This window comes from Sinohyriopsis cumingii, chromosome 11 (genome assembly GCF_028554795.1).
Source record: "Sinohyriopsis cumingii isolate HCF-2022 chromosome 11, ASM2855479v2, whole genome shotgun sequence".
Lineage (NCBI taxonomy): Eukaryota > Metazoa > Mollusca > Bivalvia > Unionida > Unionidae > Sinohyriopsis > Sinohyriopsis cumingii.
Window position 1 is genome coordinate 20,084,837 of NC_142971.1, and position 21,473 is coordinate 20,106,309.

Here is a 21,473-nt window from a genome sequence, read left to right on the forward strand (position 1 = left end):
AGTCGTTGCTTTTCAGTTTTCAGTTTTCTGCTGCAGCACTCGGCTTCAAGAAAAACATTTTCAGTGGTCTATGGTGTTAAAAAGGTTGGACAGCACTGGGTTAGAGGGATATGATGCTACATGTCTGCAGAATGATGCCCCACTGACACACTGCCGACATCGTAACGATATGACTGATTTTTTTTTTTTTTTAAAGCTATGTTAAAACAAACTTAAAGACCCAATAATGCTTCCTACCTGAAATATTTTCAGCATATTTTTTTTATTATTTTTTAAAAAATGTTTTACTGATTTCATGTTGTTTGTTTTTGTAATAATATTATTATGTTTCTTATCTTATAGGTGTTGTTTTAAAGTTGTAAAGCGCTTAGAGCTCCTAAAGATTAGGCGCTATACAAAGTCCTCATTATTATTATTATCATTAATAATACCAAACACACACACTCACACACACACGCACACGCAAAGGTTGTAAATTTAGATCATCTAGATTGGACACAGACACGATCAAATGGATCGATAAGACCTACGTGACCCTACATACGATGTAACACTAACGTTATCTCATTCAGGTACTTTACCGTGAAGGCCAAAGGCAGTACTACCTATCAGGCGTGTACCGAATGTTCTACACAAAGTTAATGTACTCAGTGCAGTTGGAATCCCGGCTACGTTAACCGTTCGCATTTTACAAAATGGAGGTCTTAGGCCTTGTATGCATTCCAAACTGGCTCTTGATCCTGATGGCTGTGGTTTGTCTACTAATGACGTAAGTTTCTCTCCCTCTCTCTCTCTCTCTCTCATTACTTGCCAGCTATCAGACTCAAATGCATGATTTGGGAGCTCATTGTTTTTGCGTCAAATTCAATGATGATCAAGGTTTGTATGTTTTTTAGTCCATAAAATTGAGCACTGCTCTCTATATTTTTATAAAGTATACTTTTCATTTGTATATTGGGCTCATTCTGTTTTGCTCAAGCTGTCTCACTACACATAGTCAGCAGACCGAATAGCATACATCATGAGGATCGATGTTTTATATGTTTTCTTTTTCCTCTTTATTATCCAGCTCTGCCATATACATCTTCATGCATTTTACTTTCTGTTTATTTTTGTTTGATTTAAAATGTCGGACACTTAAGTTTATATTCACGGTCAAGAATCTAAAAACCGCGTTAAAAGAAGGACAAGTTTATACGTATGTGTACAAATTGCCTATTCTAAAAATAGAACTTGACTACGCTCATGTAGTCACGTAATGCATTCGAGTACTAGCCTGAGGTGTAAATAGTGTACATAGCGGCTTGCAGATTAATGCATGTGGTAATAAAAAAGACTATTAACTAATGCAGACCTGCCAACTCTTGCGATTTGGTCGTAAGTCTTACGAAATTTATCCTTAAAATACGGACTTTAAGCATATAAGCAAAACCTACGGGAAAATGACCATTGCCAAATATCTGGAAAATGTGTTTTATCCGTGTTTGATTTCGATCTGGGTTACATATTAGAAATAGTGAAATTAGTTAGGAAACCAGACTAACTTTACAGCAGCACACCAGACGCTTTAAACTGAACATATTTGTTCATGTAAAGCGTCTACATGATAAAACTGTTGATCATATATATAAAAAATGTAAATGGCGTCCAGGTAGTGAACCATAGTTTAAGGACTGATGGTACTAATTCAGTTCCTATAGTAAACCTATGCAAACACCATGATATTAAAAATTCAATAACTTAAAGTTTTTAAGTGCTCTTTGTCAAACCTATATAGCCGCGGCATTTTTTGGACCGGCATTGTGTTTGAAACGTGTGCTTTCAATTCCGCACAAAAGAGTCTGGTGCTAATTTTCGTAATGATTATTCCACACTCAAGACTGTTAAAGGACTGAAATTCAATAATAAAACAATGTTTCTATTTTTCTTCTCACTTACAACTAGAAAAAGCTCTCAAAAGATTCTTTTTCTTTCAACATAACTTATATTATTAACCAATCCTGGTCAGCCTAACCCATATTTACTCTATTTTCCAGGCTGGTTCCCATTTGTTTATACCATTAGTACCAGGTGTCCTTAAGACAACAGGGGAAATAAGCATCTTGAAAAGTGTTAATAATTAACACAGAAAAATAAAAAAAATAATCAGATTCTTGTGAATAAAAGCTGGGAAGGACACAGTTATGTTTATTGGACATCACGTGCCAATTTGAGTATGACTCATGGCGGGAGATATGATTGCCATCGTCATGTGAAATGGAAAAAAAGAATTTCCAAACATTACATCAAGTTGAAAGATAGCAACAAGCCATTGAGCTCCATAGTGTTTGGAACTAACATTTGTGCAACTGTACTAGTGGTAAATAAAGTCTACGCATACTTTACAAACTTTTCAGTTGAACATAATGTTTATCGTCGCTGCACGTTCCGAATACCGAACTTTTAATGACATTTTCGAGCTTTACAATAACAGTTTATGGTATTTTGTTACACATTACTGAAAACTGGTCAAACTTACGGAAAAATCAACTGCCTTACCGAGATGGACTCGTCTTATTTGGATAGGTCTGCTAAGGTCAGAAAATGAATGAAAAAAGATTTAATACTTTGTAATGTAAAGCAAAGCCGTTTTGGGTTTGCTATTTAAGTGCAGTCGATAAAGCAAATGGGATCTTGGGGTTCATCTAAATGTCTTATAGAGTAAAAGTATAGTTGATAGCATGGCTGTCTGTCTCATTAGTCAAAAAATTAAGAACAAGACATACCAATTTGTTTTAAGCTAAAGATTGGTTGCAGTGAATGCATTCAGCAGATTTTAATAATATTGTTGACGAAGATAGCGCAAAAGATAAAACAAAGAGATTGGGTGCGGATCCATAATATTGTGTAGGGGTTGCGTGAATTTGGCAAGATGTTTGTGGGATGGAACTCCTGGTAGGGGCCCAGGGGGTGCAGCTACCTGTAACATCTTGCCTTAAAGCATTTACAGGGCATACTTTTAACCATTAAACTATAAACAAAACTTACTATTTTTTGCACACATTGGGGCGGAGGCTCTCTGAAAACCGCCTCTACAGATTACATTTTTATGTCTTGGAGAAGAAAAATGGGTGCTTTTTACCCCAATAAGGCAAGAGTATCCAATATAAATGTGTTCAAGGGAAATAAATAGTACAAGATCCATGGGAGTTCTCCAGGTCTTGAATGTCCTGATACCTTGAGTGTGCTGAAGTGATCACAGTCTTGATGTATCGTAATGACATTTTCGAAAACGCCAATGAATGAATTCATAATAATCCCAAAGCATAGTTTTGTCCAAACTGTCATATCAGCATTATATAATTCCAATAAAAATGTAAATAAATGATTAAATTAATTCTTAAAACAGGCGTTAAATGCTTCTGGAAACTGACAATAAGATAAGAACAGTAATAAAAATAGGAAAATCAATAAATGTTCTCTTCTCTTTTTATATATATCTTCATTACTCTATGTCGCAATATAACGTCACCTGATCTATTTAATTTAACTCGCAGTACCAGGTCACCTGATCTATTTAATCTAACTCGTAGTACCAGGTCACCTGATCTATTTAATTTAACTAGCAGTACCTGGTCACTTGATCTATTTAATCTAACTTGTAGTACCAGGTCACCTGATCTATTTAATCTAACTTGCAGTACCTGTTCACCTGATCTATTCAATCTAACTCGTAGTACCAGGTCACCTGATCTATTTAATTTAACTAGCAGTACCTGGTCACCTGATCTATTTAATCTAACTTGTAGTACCAGGTCACCTGATCTATTTAATCTAACTTTCAGTACCAGGTCACCTGATCTATGTCACAGCACTCAAGCATACTAAACTGTACACGAGTTCAATATTAGACTGATTCTATTTATAGCTCATAAGCTTAAGACAGAATCTACATTCAAGGTTAACTTCACGGCAAGTCAAGGCACAGTGTATTTATGTAATTTAGAAATTGTCTGATGAACAACTTCTGAACTGCTAACGATAGTTTAATGAAACTTGAACCAGTTATATATCATAACTTGAGAGTGTATCACATACCATGGCAACGGCTTCCTGTGCATGTAGCTTTAGTGGTATGGAGTTAATAATGCATTAGAGGGAAGGACATACTGCTTTGCAGAAAGTTTCTGTTGTATTCTGTTTTATGACAAAATCTTGGGTACCGAAGAACTCCTCAGATGAACTAGGTAAATAGAATAATGAATATGAGGGGTGTCTGCATCTGTTAGGAATCTCATAGAAGGTGAGAAAGACACATTCAGTATCATGCATTAATCATTTATAATCTGTTTTGCATGAACTTGGAAGTGACTGAATCTATGTTACTGTAACAACCAGATGAAATGCATATTTTAGCATCTAAATAAAGTGCCTAATTTGGTCAAACCTTCCAGGAATCATTTTAGACAAATTTTGTTCTTGATGATGTCTATAACCAACCATTCAAACTCAGTAACAACCAGGATAAAAATAGATTTCACTTCTTCCCCAAAATTGCATAGGTAAAATTTTAATCAAATTGAAGGAAATATTAATCATTATCTTGGTCTTAATGATTGTCATGTGAGAAACAATACTTTGACATCGCCATATCCTTTCATTTAATGTCATTACATTTTTTAGATACTGTTCCATCTGTGACACGTTCTAGTCAATGTTGTCTTTTACAGCCTCCATAGCAACCATTTATCTTTCACATGATCTAGGTTAATTATATATATATATATATATATATATATATATATATATAGTTTTTAAGCATCTGGCGGTTTAAGTCGAGCTTTAGAAATATAGGAAACATCGGATGGCGGGCGGAAGGAGGCATGTTTGATTTTGTTCCAAAACAGAATATGTTTTCTTTGAACTAAAGATAATTCTTCTTTCTGCTAATATAATCGCTATAATAATCTCTTTTGTCCACAAATCGGAGCAAACTAATTCTGGGCGGGATATTGTTTGGGAAAACTTTTGCAGGCATTTTTATTATTGAGCCAATAACTAACTAGGGCGTACATGATCTATCTGCAGTGCAAACGTACTCCTAGGATCATATGATGGTGACGTATCTTCATCGCATTCGTTAGTCTACTTTGACTGAAATAGCTGTTGACATAAACTGTCTACATAGTTATGCGAAAAGTAATTATCCTGTGACGGTAATATTTTGGCAACTGTAAATCCAAAAAGCTGATCAAACTTGAATGGCATTCAGTGTCTTCTTCCTCTATATTTTATTGTTTTGACAAGTGAGATACACCGTTTGATATCTATTCAAGAAAGGTAATGTTCCTGATTTCATACCCTTATCTCTTTAACCTAAAATGCCTGCAAGTTTAGATGATAGCTAAGACAGAATATGCAAAAAAGAAACACAGAGAACTTGATATTTTTGATTATGTTTATACCTCTGGCTTGTGTAACACGTGTCTCAAAATCACTTTGAATCTGTTTGCTGTTCGGATGGTAAGCTATCCCAGTCATCAATTAGCATTCTATGGAAGAAAAATAAAGGTCACTCGTGATTTTGATTTTTGCGCAATGCTAGCACTTTGAACAAATGCTTATAAAAGATGTATGTTAGAACTGCATCAAAATTTAATCAAGATCATGAATAAAGACTTAAATCTCTCACACATTTCGTCTCATCAGCCATTTCAATTTGATTCGTGAGAAAAATTATTATTACCTTTCTTGGATAGTCTTTAATTTCTTTACAACCTGGAATTATATATGTATGTATATCCGGAGATAATTTAATGTCAATGATTTCCTTGTCGCAAGGCTTTCTCTTCATTTGGAAATTTAAAACATTTGGTACTGTCTTTTGTGTTCCACAATTTCCTCAATTAGTGGTTTATCCTGAAACTTTTTCCATTTCTGTCTTCTATTCACCTTTGGCCCATGCAATAGATGATGGAAATAAAGCTAGTCCTTAGCCACTTTTACAAGAATGCAAGGTAAAATTTATCTGTTTCAACGTGCATACATGTTTCGCAAAAGCTTTATTAGGCAAACAGGAAAATTATTTCGAAGGAGTGCGCACAACGAACATATGATCAACATTGTCCATTTTGCTTCAGGTACACACTCTATAAACAGAGCTACTTCCGCTCACTTGGTATCCCAGGTCCAACGCCGATTCCGTTCTTTGGAATTGCCATTGACATTGGAAAGAAGGTACCAAATATATTAAAAACTGAAACGGATATTGACAGTGGGTTATATAAGGGTAAGAATATTTATAAAGAAACCATTTCAATGGAGAAAAAGTCATTTTAATAGTTGCAAAGTATGAAACGGGGATGATTTTTGTTTACCATTGTAGCTTTTATTATTATTATTATTATTATTATTATTTCTCTATTCTTGTTCTAAGAATCTTAATATTTTAGCAATGTATATGTTTCAATTAGCTTGCTAAAGTGATTTTGTTTCTCTTCTGATCATTCTACATTTCCCGACTTTGTTGAAATGTTTAAATAGATAAACAAATAAATTTCTTTTGTAACATACTTACTGAAGAAAGAATAACACTTTTACAAAATATGAACCATGCTTTGGCGATGCGTTTTTAAAGAACATTAGAGCTAATAATTACATAGTTCAGAAGTTCTTAACGTCATTTACCGGATATACGAGGCTAACAGGAAAGAATACAAATCCATGGAAATATAGATTGTACATCAGTAGGACTTGTTGATCCTGTTTTCTTTAAGAAGTGTAGAAACATGTCTGTATAGGTCAAACAATAGATTCTTTGTAATAAAGAATGTAATTCTGCCTTTTTGAAAATAGAACTAGAAAAGATGATTATCCAGTTGCAAAACATTTGAATAAAACTAGCCACTCTTTTTGTGATTATTTTAGTGATAAGTTTTGAGAAGGTGTATGACAAAAATTGTATAGTTTGGTAAAAGAATAATTCTTGTTACAAATTCACTTGAAACTGCTACACAGAATTTATATTAAATTTAGAAAATCAGTTTGATAACTAAAATATGTAACTGCAATTCACAATTATTTTGTTTACCTCCTTTTGATTTTCTTATTCATACATTCTTACAACAAATAAAAAGTGAAATTTGTCAAATGTCAAAATTGTTTTATTTTTGGCACCCCTGACATGCAGTGAATGTGTTGAAATGTGATAGTTGTTGAATGCAGAGAGCTAATTAAGTGTACAAATTTTTGGTGAAAAGGATAGAATAAAAACTCAAAACAATCTGTTCAAAGAAAACGGGGCTTTGCATAAAAAGAATACGAATATTTCCTTTTGGAAATCTTATAAGATATAAAGTATTGTAATGAAACTTCTTTACAGGGCTTACATGAGACCGACCTCAGCTTGATGCAGAAATATGGAAGATGCGTCGGGTAACTATCTTTCTCTCATGCTCTCTCTCTCTCTCTCTCCAATGCTTTATATGTGTCGTTATGTTGCTTCAGGCTTAAGATTTTCTGCTGCAGTTCATGCGCAGCAAACAGATCTTCATACTGTGAAGGTAATAACGTTTAGGGATATACCTGTATTTGTATGATTTAGGGATATCATATATCTGTATGATTTAGAGATATTCCTGTATCTGTATAATTTAGGAATATTCCTGTATCTGTATGATTTAGGGATATATATGTATGATTTAGGGATATACCTGTATCTGTATGATTTAGGGATATACCTGTATCTATGATTTAGGGATATATATGTATGATTTCAGGATATTCCTGTATCTGTATGATTAAGGGATATTCCTGTATCTGTATGATTTAGGGATATACCTGTATCTGTATGATTTAGGAATATATCTGTATGATTTAGGGATATACTTGTATCTGTATGATTTAGGGATATATCTGTATGATTTAGGGATATTCCTGTATCTGTATGATTTAGGGATATAGCTGTATCTGTATGATTTAGGGATATTCGTGTATCTATGATTTAGGGATATACCTGTATCTGTATGATTTAGGGATATATCTGTATGATATAGGGATATACCTGTATCTGTATGATTTAGGGATATATATGTATGATTTCAGGATATTCCTGTATCTGTTTGATTAAGGGATATTCCTGTATCTGTATTATTTAGGGATATATCTGTATGATTTAGGGATATACCTGTATCTGTATGATTTAGGGATATATCTGTATGATTTAGGGATATATCTGTATGATTTAGGGATATATCTGTATCTGTATGATTTATTGATATACCTGTATCTGTATGATTTAGGGATATATATGTATGATTTAGGGATATTCCTGTATCTGTATGATTTAGGGATATTCCTGTATCTGTATGATTTAGGGATGTACCTGTATCTGTATGATTTCTTAATATCATTGAACACTAAATTTTGCTCTTTTAAATGAAATCCATTTGGACGAGCAATAATTATCAAAAATCAGGTAATTGTTAACCATTAATATTTTTTTCTCCTAAAAATTAGTCTTTCCTTCTGATTTTGCGGTATTTATAATAAAATTGTAACTTGTCCAGGTTTTTGTTTCTTGCATTTAAATATTTTTCTCAGACTTCTGTCACCCATATATCTAACATTCAGTCTGTTAAGGCAAAACATTTGTTAATGAAATATGTGACATTCATTCTTGGATGGTTTTTCCTCATATTTGTGATAACATAAATGTGTGTAGTGTATGTAAGCACGTGCACACAGGCATAAATTCTTACCTTCATGTTGTTGTTGTTGTGGGGTTTAACGCCATTTTTCAGCACATGATAGGCTATGCATGGCAGCCAGTATTAATGGTGGAGGAAGAACCCGGGAAGAACCACCGACCCATGAGAAGCTACTGGCAAGTTTTCTCACATGCCCACATTCGCCGAATCCTAGATTCAAACCCATGCAGACAGAGGTGAGATGGCAGTGATCCATAACAGATAGAGCTTTAGACCACTCGGCCACTCGGGGCCCCTCTTACCTTCATGTATGTGAGGCTTTGGTGGTTCAACTATTTTGAACAAATTCAAATATTGATTGTAATAAGAAAAAAATGGCATCATGCTGGGCAAATAAAACTCTTGTGTTTTGAATGAATAAAGATTTACTATTTTTATCATTTAGTTTCGATTTTATTTAAATAAAGGCTATCATGGGAAATGAAATCATTATATAGTGCAGTGATCAATTTTGGGCATATTTATCTATAAAGCATTGCCATAAAAAATACTGCATTTCCCTTTTCTTAAAGTCAGACCTCATTTATACTTTTTAAAACATCAGGCCAGGGCAGATGCAATAGCTCAGTTGACAGTGTGTCTGAAGTAATATAGGGTGACACTTTAGGGCTTAAGGAGTCCTGTATTCATAGGTTTATTCCTCTGTAAAGATTCTGATTAGAAATTTTAAGAATGTTACAGGTTGGTTTTGTTTTGACGGGAATAGTTGATTTATTCGGAGATGGATGATGCAAGGAAGAGATAGATCAAGTCCATATATGTTTTCGAACCCCCAAAATGGCCCTTTTTGTACAGCTTGGTTAGGCGTGTGTGTATCACTATTTGTTTGTTCATGGGGTAGATTACAATAATCCAATTAAATCTAAAGTTTGGTTTGCCTTCTTTGAAACAGAGAAAGAGAGAGAATGGTATGGGGATCAATAGATAAGTCACTAATTTTTACTCTTTAATATTTATCTATGGGGGGAGTGGTTATAACTTAGTTGACAGAAATATCTGAAGTAGAATAGTGGGACTCTTTAGGGTATTTGGGTGTCTTGTGTTCATATGTTTCTTTCTCTGTGGTGAGTCTGATTAGAAATTGTAAAGATATTTCAGGTTGGTTCTGCTTTGACCGGAACATTTGGTTTCTAACTAAAATCAATATTACATCATAGGTTTAACATGAGAGGGAGAGAGAGGATAGAGGGAGAGGGAGAGATCAAGAGTGTTGTATTTTTAAAACCCCAAATGGCCCTTTACTTACAGTATGCTCTCTTTCTCTGTATTTCACACACACGCACACACATACATCAAAGAGACTTAGGCCAGCAATGAAAAAGTACCATTTGGGTTTTGAAGAAATATCTCTCTCTCTCTCTCTCTCATTTTGGTGCTTCTTCATGAAGTACATTTCCTTCATAATATATGTAGTGTTAGTTTACACTGTTTTTTAAATTAGTTTCGCTGTTTTCAAAACTCAAGCTTCATTGTACAAGAAAACTATCTTACATCAAAACGTGACCAATTGAATCGAAAATGTCACAACCTTACAAGAAAAATCTTATCTTTTTGTCGATTCATGCCTTTAGTTTGAAAATTTACCATAAAAATAATCTTGAGAGTACAGTTCAAACTAGGTACCTTCAAACTCACAAACTTATTAGAAGATATTTTAACTTTGGTATAGGCTGTTTATTTTCAGTGTGTCTTAAATCTAAGCCAAAACATGACTTTTGTCCCATTTGAGACAAATCAGTCACTATCAGATTGGTTCAAAACATTTTAAGACATAAACCATTGAATCGTCTCCATATGATATTTAACTTAACATTCAGTATATTCGCAAATTTACACCATTTATTACCTAGGCCAACGTCAGTTAGTTTACAACAAAAACAATGAAAAACACAAAGCTACTAGCATATCAGAGATTTGTCAGAAATTATTGAATATTAAACAAATTTGCCATTCACTTTGGCTCTATAAGCACCCATCACGTGAAGCCTATGGACAGATTTTTAACAGGATGTCTGCATCTCCTAAATGTCCTACAAAACAGTGGTAGCCTCAAGTTAATTCTCCCCGGTTCTTATACTCAAGACATCATGTTGAACTATGGACATCAGGAGTCCAGTTGTCACTGTTGATGGGTAATATCTCTCTTATTTGATGAATAACTTATCTAGTTATTTATCCATTAAAACATTGACTCCCTTTGTCTATCTCGATTCTGATAAAACTTTGAGTTAATATTCATTTCAGTTAGAAAACCACTGATTCTCCCACCCACCCACACCAGAACCAACCTGTAATTTTGTTACAATTTCTAACCAGATAGGCTCACCCCAGATGTAAAAAACAAACCATGAACCAGATTTTAGACAAAGTATTTTTCCCCAATACATTTAAATATGGCAGTCCAATGTTAATTTCCCCATTTACACAATAATATTTATCACTGCTGTCAGACTCCTAATGCAAGGATTGCGGATTTGATACTGTGCCGCATTGTGTCGTCTGCAAATGCATTTCGCTTCTGTTTTCTCCACATGATAATAATGCACTAAAAGTGCGGTTAATACAAGAAAAAAGTTAACATTTGTTAAATTTCTTTCAAAAGAGATGATTGATTGAATGAAAAATCTCAAAATAGTAACTGTCACTTTCAGTAATCTTTCCCATCTTCTATTTTTGGTTATCAGGTAAGGTAGAGGAAAAACAAGTAACACAAGATTCTTTCGATTAGGCTTCCTTTGCCCCTTTGGATAGGAACGACTTATTTTGCTTAATTTGATAACGTTTTGCCCCGATATCATGACAAATTTATGATTACATTATGAAGTACTGATAGTTTCTGTCACCAGTAAATAACATGGAACGAAATGATATCGACGATGTAAGGTTCTCACAAACATCGAGATGAGAATTTCAGGTTGACTCAGTTTCAATCAGTCCATCAATAGTTTTCTTTGCTTTTACTCTTCCAGAAAGTTAGCTTTCCCTGATCTCTTCATACCCACGAAAATAGAAAAAGCAATTTACCTTTTACAAGTGTTGACTGCATACTCTTCATAAAAATGTTGTTTTAACACCTTTTATGTTGTAATGATGGTTGTTCTATTCTGCAAAGGTGTTAAAAAGCAAGGCCTTAGTCAAGGGAGGTAAGGCAACAGCTAATTTTGGACTAAGCCATTCATCAAGTTAAAACAAAATTTCACCAATATGCTTGGAATACATTTTACCAGGATTTTTGTTTTACACATATTGGAGCACAGAAATCATTAAAAAAGTAAAAGTTTTTCTCCACATTGACCTTTATTGTATCTCCTAAGAATTTATAGAATTTGATGACCCTTTGAATTTGACTGATATAATTTAAGACACTTTAAAAATAATTGCAATTTTTGAACAACTACAAAAAAGGATAATATAGGTAAAACAGAATGAGAAAATTCTTCTTCTTCTTTCTTCTTCTTATTATTATTTGTTATTATTAGTTATTAGTATTATTATTATTATTATTATTATTATTTAGAATTTACCTTGGCAACATTCCTCAGTTGTTAATCACTGATCCGGAGATGATAAAGCAGATATTAGTGAAGAGATTTCCAGATTTTACAGATCGGCCGGTATGTGGTTTATTTACTATTATTTGACTTTCATAAATACTGTCTTAGTTATTTGATACGTACAAAATGGATATAGTTTCATGAATATTGTATATGTCTTCATTTTATGTATATAATGAAAACTTCATAAATATAGTCATCTTTTTCAAAAGTTAAATATTTTATCTGATATTTCATTGTGTGTGTATGTGTGTGTGTGTGTGTTGGACTTTTAATGTAGCATTAATAATTTTGGTTGTGGTTTGGATTTTTAAAAATAATTGATATGTTTTTAAAGGTTGTAGACAAATATTATTAAATAATTACCTGATTTATTTCATTTAATTAGTAGCATATATTTTGTAACAATTATGTGCAATAACTTTAGTCTTTGATATTCCAGGCATTACTTAATTGCATTAAGTAATTTTGTAATGATCCTCCTCATTCTCATCATTGTCATTGATCCAGGGATCGTCCTGGGCTTCGCCAATGTCGCAAATTGCGATTTTTTTCCCTTATTGGCGACAAAAATATCCCATCTGGCTATTTTTTTGGTGACATACTTTTTGGTTATTTAATTTGTACATACAATCATGGATTTGGACTGGATAAATTAAAAGGGAGAATGAAAGGAAGCCACAAACTTGACTAAGCAATGCATTGGAATCAATCTGTTACACAAACGATCCTTTGTTCGTATTGACGACCCCATCTTTACAGTGCATTGTTACATCATAATCTGCTTATGCTGACATCTGGGCTGAGTACTGTAGGCTGCGATAGTCAATCATGCTACCACACTATACCTACAACTGACCGATTTTTGAAGACGCGAATAGAACAGATACAATTAATTGTATGGCTAATCCTTCTGTGTTTTTTTTTTTTACATATACCAATACAATAGTTTCGCTGAACCTTTATAGAAAACTGATAACGTTTGAAGTACCCACTGTATAAATACAAAGCAAATGGAAAAAATCTCAATCACAATTATATCTGTCACCAGTGCAGCATTTTACTCATTGATCTGAGTACGGCTGCAGAAACTTAAACTCCGCAGCAAGAAATAGCACAAAAAAAACAGTTTTGCATAATTAATAATAATTATTTATTTCTCAAAACACAGGAGTGAAAGATTCCCTAAATTGGGTGTGAATTTATGCTTATATATATGGTCCAATATTGCCAGGTGTTGACTCGTGTAAGTTTCATTGGTGGGAATGGAGATCCTATTTTGCTTGTCAAGAAAATTTATACAGCATTCAGTGATCATTCTTGGGATTTAGGATGCAATTCACTACAAGCTTTGTGAAGCTAGCCATAAAGGGGTGGGGGGTGGGGTGGGGCTGCTGAGAGACTACTGGTGTCACCTATCAGCACTGTAGACTGTGAACGTGGATTCAGTAAGATGAACCTCATAAAAACTGACATCAGAAATAAGCTCTGCATCTCATCTCTCGAGAATTTAATGAGAATCAGCATGTACAGATGTGAAAAATTAGACTTTGAAACTGCATTCAACAAGTGGGCAGTCCTAAAATCGCGACAGATCTTCATGTAACACTTTGTAACATTTTGTTAATGCTTGTTGTAATTAAAGTATTAACTAACTCATCTTTTGTAATTTTCATTGCCTGTTACATTAATAGACTAAATTAACACTTGGAAAAATGTGCACTAGTTGTTTTGGCGACACTTTCTGAAAATTGGCGACAAAATATTGAGGTTGGCGATTTTTTTGGCGACAGCTTTTTGAAAGCCAGGACCATCCCTGTTGATCTAATTCTTCTTCTTCTTTGAATCGTTTTCTTGTTGTTGTTGTTGTTCTTCTTCTTCTTCTTCTTCTTATTATTATTATTATCAGTATTATTATTATTATTATTATTATTATTATTATTATTACTTTATAATAGCACACATTGGAAGACTCAAAGTTCATGGATTCCGCAGTAAACTTGGCCTCAGGGGAACATTGGAAATTTCTCCGTTCTACACTAAGTCCTACCTTTAGTTCTGGAAAAATGAGAAATGTGAGATCGTCAACATTTTTGTCATGTTTATTATGGAGTGTGAGATCGTCAACATTTTTGTCATGTTTATTATGGAGTTGTTTATCATTTAAGATATGCACAGTGGGCAAATGTCATAAAATGTTCTATTTCAAAAAATTTCTTTGGGCTGAAAAGGAAATCTTCAATTAAATGGAAATGGAATTATGAAGAAAAAAAACCCACATAAAATTCAATTAAAACAAAAAAAAATCAACATAAATTGTGGCAAAGAGCAGAAAAGAAACTGATTTAAAAGTAGGCATGGAAAGGCAATTATAGAATAGTTGGGAAAGAATGTCAACGTTGTATACATACATACATACATACGATGAAACTTTGTTCTATTTCACAAAATAAAAGTTGTACTTCCACAACCGGTTTAATTATGTAACCCTCTCAGACAAAGTCTTTATCCGAATTGGAAAACCTTATCATATAATCTTAAAGTTGGCGAAACCTCCATTGCTACTATCGTGATAAGACAAAGATACTTATATCTCATCACGTATATACAGGTGAGACAGCAATCTATCATGATATAGTAATAATCTCATCATGCATATACAGGTGATAAAAAAAACTCATTATATGGTAAAAATCTCATCATGCATATATAGATGAGACAGAAATCTGTCATTATATATAGTAACAATCTCATCACGCATATACAGGTGAGACAAAAATCTTTCATTATGTAGTAACAATCTCATCATGCATATATCAATGAGACAGAAATCTCATATATAGTAACAATCTCATCATGCATATATAGATGAGACAGAAATCTCTTATTATATATAATAACAATCTCATCACGCATATACATGTGAGGCAAAAGTCTATCATTAGATAGGAATACTGTTGTATTGTCAAATGCAAATGAAATTACTTCGAACATATTGTAACTAACACAGAATAGACGCTATTTATATCTGTGTTTCTGCTTATAGTTTTGCTAGGGTTTTAGTGATCACTTGTTTCCTGATGAGGAATTGATGTTGTAAACATATTATTCAAGCCAACATGTGTCATTCACACTGAATGGTATCCACTAGGCTTTGTGGCATCATGGATTACTTTCATCAAGTGGCCACATATAAAGAGTTATCAGTATATTCTCCTGTATAAGTGTTTGTTAATTTGAGAAAATAGTAATTTATGTATATTAGGTGTTTGGGTCTTGTTTCTTTGTACATATCATGAGAACGGATCTGCGACAAAGAAATGGTTTGCAAGAAAAACCGTGCAGCTGGGAAGTTAGTCTCAGGAATATGTGGTTCTTAGATTGATTATAGAAAATTATTTGTGGTATTAGCTTTTTAAAAGAAAAAGGGAAATGTTCAACTGAAAGAATGTTTATTGAAGGTCCTAGGAAGTATGATAAACATCGACTTCAAGCTAATCTCTCACAGTGGATTCAACACTTGCTTCGATCAGTTTTGGGGTTAGGATATTCTGGCATCTTATAAACCCATGGTGTGGTACAATATTTCTCCACCCTCTTTCAATGTAATTTATAAGGTATTTGAATAAGTTAACGATTTAAGTTTATTAAGTAAGTGGAGAATACATTAAGGGGATATTTTTAAACAATACCACAAATTTATATGAAACATTTGTTTTCACCTCCAACTCTAGTTGGTTTTGTTTGCTATTAATGTTTGGAAAAATTAAGTGTGAATGTAGATATTAAAACTATTGAGTAAAATATTAAAATCATCAAAATTACATTTATTTACTTATTGTTTTCTCTACTTACTACTGATATTCATCGGTCTACTTTTTTAGATGACCCCCCTTATTTCTCAATGTTTGGAGAGATTAATTTGCAATGGAAGAAAGATGTCAGAGAATGGGAAATCTGCTGAAATGAAAGGGTAAATAATTGAAGTAGATACTGATGTCATTTTAATATACTTTACATATGATAATGAAAGCATATGTTGGAATTAAATACCTGATAATTAAAAGAAGAGAAAATGAATACATCTTGAGGAAATTGTATTCTGATTGAATGGATCTTTTATCCTGCAACATCATTTTTGTTTAGCAAGATTTCTTTTCGGTTATCAACTTCTTTACAGATTCAAAACATGGATGGTTTTCAAAGGATCCATTAGGACTAGCCACTGTTTTCATTAAAAAGTTTGAACATTTAGTGTATGAAGTGCACTTGAAAGAAATAATTGTAATAATAAGTTTAAAACATGCTAATATTTAACTAAGTAATGTGTTACCAAACATTATGCCATCAAAGGGATGAAGTTATTCTCAATACTGAATTTCTTTACTAAATTGAAGAATTGGGATTTTTTTTTTTGAAACACAAACGCCAAAAATTCTGTCAACTAGTTTCACATTTAATGTATGCTTCTTGAGGCACAAAATGTTTTGAAAGAAACGGATGAAGTCTTTATATTTTAAAATAACAATTAAGTCATTAGGTAACATCATAAATGATATGCATCATCATAACAATTTTATATACATGACAGGATTGAAAAGTTACCTAAGTCTCTAAACCTGAATCAGTAAAATAATAGAATAAAATAGAGACAAACAGTCATACATATAATTATATTGTTATAAAGGATATACAATATATCAACTTAAAAAAATATTTTATAAAATATTTCTAGTGCATTGGCATTAAGGCCATTAGGATGCAAAGTATTTAACTTATGAATCCAATAAGTTTCTTCTATGAGTCTATTCATGTCACCATGCACAATATCTATTGGCATGAAAGTAGAATCGAGTAGAAAGTGATTACTGGCATTAAAGTGTGTTGAAATATTAGAGGGAAACTGAGGAACTCATTTTTTTATATGAAAACACTGATTATACATTCTCTTAGAAACTTGTTGAAGTGTTTGCCCAGCATATTGTATGCTACATTTCTTTTACAGGTTATCAAAAAAATCACATCAGTTGATATACAGTTAGTGTTATCATGTGGAGAAAATAGCTCTTTTGCAAGATTTTCTAATTAGAACTAAACAGACAGAAAATATAAAAAAAAGACAATTTTCATCATCTAAATTTAACAGACACCAGTGCTCTCAATGTGCAAACATAAGAAAAAGTACCTCTTTCAGTAGCACTATTACAAAAGAGGTATTTTCTCTCAACTTATGTGATTTATTTGGTAACCTGTATAAAAAAATGTAGCATGCAATATGGTGGAACATATTGCATGTCACATTTTGTACAGGTTATCATCATTTGATATGCAGTTAGTGTTATAACGTAGAGAAAAAACTTCTTTTGTCTTAGCGCTACTGAAAGAAGTACTTTCTCTTATGTTTGTTTTTTGAGAGCACTGGTGTCTGTTACATTTAGATAACGAAAATTGTCTTTTTTATTTTCTGCCTGTTCTAATTAGAAAATCTTATTTTTGTAAAGTGATTTTACACTGGTTTTTTTTTTTTTTTTTTAAATTTGGAGACTCGAATATTTATTAACTAAAGGACCTATATTAGGTAATGAAGAATTATATTCTATTGTGAAAGGAATTATAATTTTCTCTATTGTACATTTTGCTGTGTTTAAAGCCTCATGTTGAGTAAAATTACAGGCTTTGTTCTGCGCAGAATCAATTATATGTGTAGGATAATTTATATTTTGGAAATATTTTTTTAATTCATCCATCAAATTTTGTAATTGACAATCATCTGAAATAATGCATCAGTATCTTTTGGTCTGGCTATAGGGTATACATTTTTTACATGACGGGATGACATGAAGAATATTCCACATATTGGTGGATATTAGTTTTCTTGACATGAATATTTGTAGAGATAGTGTTATCAATATTATTTATTACATTTACATCTAAAAATGAAACATGTATTTTAGATGCAGTATAAGTAAATTTTAATCGTTGGGTGAAAATGATTTAGGCAATCAGTGAATTTTTTCAGTTCTTCAGTTGAATGGTTCCAGATGATCAATATGTCATCTAAAAATTACCGCTCTGGTGGCCTAGTGGTTAGAGCATCCGCCTCGGATGTGGGAAGTCGTGGGTTCGATCCCTGGCCGAGTCATACCAAAGACTTACAAAAATGGTACTAACAGCTACCTCGCTTGGCGCTCAGCATTAAGAGGTTAGTGTTAGGACTGGTCAGCCTGGTGTCAGGATAATGTGACTGGGTAGGAGATCACGCTACATGTCTGCGGCATGATGTCCCAGTGCTAGACATCATTATAAACTGCCACACTGCAACCGTCGTAGCGATATGACTGAAAAATTGTTAAAGCTACGTTAAAAATCCAAATCATACACACACACACATCATCTAAAAATCTAAACCAAGCAGATGGATTAAACGTTTCATTTTGAAAAGCAAAGGAAACAAATTAAGAGAGTAAAAAGAACCATGTTGAACCTCTCACATAGAAGATTAACTGATAATGACTATATACTGTTAGGCAAAGGGCCAAAATTTTGTCCCAAACCTAAATATCACAATAAAATTATATTAGCTGAAGAAAGTTTGAATTTTTCAAGACTCATAAAATGAAACGAACTTTTTTATGATAAAGGATACAACAAGTCAGAGGGTAAATCGGATTTGTTTCATTCTGAAAAACCGGGTTATTTCAACACAACTAAATCATCTTCTGCACCAGCTAATGGACGTGATTCCTATTTAACTTTTTATATTGATACAATCATAAAAGAGATATTACATGGGAATCATCAAAAGCGATATTATAATAATATTTCTAATAGCGATATTAAGTCTTTATATTATCTAATGAATGACGACAGTATAGTGATTAGAAAGGCTGATAAATCAAACACTATTATTATTATGAATCAAGAAGATTATATTAAAGAAGTTGAACGTCATAAATGATGAAAAATGCTACAAACATATTACCAAAGAAAATGGAAATTAAATCGAAACTTTGATCATGTATTAATGAGACTGCTGAAAAATAATAATTCCTTATATGAGGAATTTGATACTTTCCTCTAAACATATGTACACTTCAATTCTACATATAACCTAAAACTCATAAAAATCCTGACCATATTTTACCTTTAAATTATTCAAGATGACCCATTATATCAGGTTGTAATTCATATACTGAAAACCTATCCAAATTTATGGATAGCGTTTTACAACCTTTAATGAAATCGCTTCCTTCATACATCGAAGATACAACTGATTCCATTAAAAAGTCTATTCCACATCTATCTGATAAATCAATCCTGGTATCATTAGATGTAACATCACTATATACCAACATTCCGCATACAGATGGTAAAGAAGCGTGTAAATATTTTCTTGGTAACAGTCCTAATAATAGCACACTATCTAGTGAAAATATTTGTAAAATGATAAAAATTATCTTGGAAAATAGTTATTTTCAATTTAATAATACAAACTACATCCAAATAGTGGGTACGGCTATGTTTGTCCTTAGGCTCCTTTATACGCTTCCCTTTTCGTGGGTAAATTAGAAAAAGATTTTCTTCAAAACTATAAGTTTGATCCATCTACTTGGTTCAGATTTTTAGATGACATTTGTGATCTGGAACCATTCAAATGAAGAACTGAAAAAATTCATTATTTGCCTAAATCATTTTCATCCAATGATTAAATTTACTTTCTATAAAAGTGAGGTTTCTGAAACCATTTTTGTTATATCTCTCTTTGACCAAGATACTGCGGACATGTAAGAAATTTATGAAACAAATATGGAACTGACAATATGTCCGTAACATGACTTTCAGTTTGTTTGGCGCCTTCACAATGGATGTGATATGCAGTACAGGATTTGGAATGGAGGTTGATTCACAAAGTAATCCGAACGATCCTTTTGTGATTAATGCCACAAAAGCCATGACAGCAAACTTAGTAGGGCCACGGATTTTACTGGCAAGTAAGCCAAAATGCTTCCTACAAGTATCAGGACAGTCTCAGAATTTAATTATTTCGCTCTTACAGCGCACACGTCATATTTAATCAAGTTAAATGTTTTCTTCATGATGTGTTTGTTTTCTCTTGTTTTAATGTAAACCTTTCAGTGGTCAGTCTTTATTAGTCTGGCTTCAGTACTACTACTACTCTTACTACCACTACTACTAATAATATTGCAGTATTATTATTAATTTTTCTTATAAGATTCAACTGTTTAACATAAAGTCTGAATTGTTCATGACTGAAATATTATCATTTATGTAGAAAAAAGAATAGAAAATTTTAAACATTTGACAAAATGTTCATGAAAGTATTTTGCACGAAATTCAAACACAAGCTAACAACCCCAAATTCAGAGATGTTCTATGGAAGTTAAGTTGAAGGTGTCAGACATTATTCTGTTCAAAGTTACATTCAGCTTACTGGAATCTTAGTTTCATCTTACAAATGTTTAGAGATAATGCAGGGGTTATAAAAATATCTTCCTTCAACTCACCCATAGTACAATGCCAAGATGTTGGATACAGACTCACCTGATAGCTTTGTCCATTTGTATGATCGGAAGACTCTCATTTGCGCGTATAAAGAAGCCTACTCTATCATGTACAGTAAAGCATATATCTACTTCTTAAATCTTTTTATTTCTCATGTTATTGCAAGGTTTCATTGAAAAAGGTGGTAATTGTGTCTTACTTCCTCCCACAAAAGTAGATTTTATTTTCTTAGTTGGATATGAATGTGTTAATTTTGGGTTTAAAGTGGAGTATATGTCATTGTCTTGTTTCATTCTCTTTTTGGCATCATTTAAATGTATTCTCGAAACATAGTTGGATTGGATGCATTACTCTTCAACCACTTAAGTGTCAAGATCATTACTGTTTCACTTACACTCATCAATTTCTTTTATGTATACCCATTTCCTTTTCGAGGTGGATTCCTCTACATCGGTGTCCTCATGTCATTTCTCCTCAGTGTACTGTTCTTTTATGGACACTATTTTTGGATATGTCTCACAAAAGCATAATGGCAATTAAACATCCATATTCTTCCTTACTTATCCCCATGAAATTAATTGCCCTCCGCATGACACACAGACAAATGTTATCTGTCCATATACACTTCCCCCGTATATTGATACGGTAC

The 21,473-nt window shown here is 32.8% G+C and overlaps 1 protein-coding gene across 3 annotated transcripts in view; it reads left to right on the top strand.

Annotated features, from left to right (window-relative positions):
* Positions 1-532: 532 nt before the first annotated feature.
* LOC149787709 (cytochrome P450 3A24-like) overlaps positions 533-21,473 on the top strand; it is a 28,523-nt gene continuing 7,582 nt past the window's right edge. Inside the window, exons 1-7 of one of the 3 annotated variants that reach the window (XM_089973895.1) lie at positions 533-769; positions 6,120-6,216; positions 7,361-7,413; positions 12,265-12,361; positions 14,260-14,376; positions 16,186-16,274; positions 20,144-20,292. In XM_089973895.1, coding sequence (XP_089830021.1) covers positions 696-769; positions 6,120-6,216; positions 7,361-7,413; positions 12,265-12,361; positions 14,260-14,376; positions 16,186-16,274; positions 20,144-20,292 — 676 coding nt within the window. In that variant the 5' untranslated portion in view covers positions 533-695. Of the gene's footprint in view, positions 770-809; positions 880-2,094; positions 2,360-6,119; positions 6,217-7,360; positions 7,414-12,264; positions 12,362-14,259; positions 14,377-16,185; positions 16,275-20,143; positions 20,293-21,473 lie in introns of those variants that run through there. The other 2 variants (XM_089973897.1, XM_089973896.1) reach the window with 2 other exon arrangements.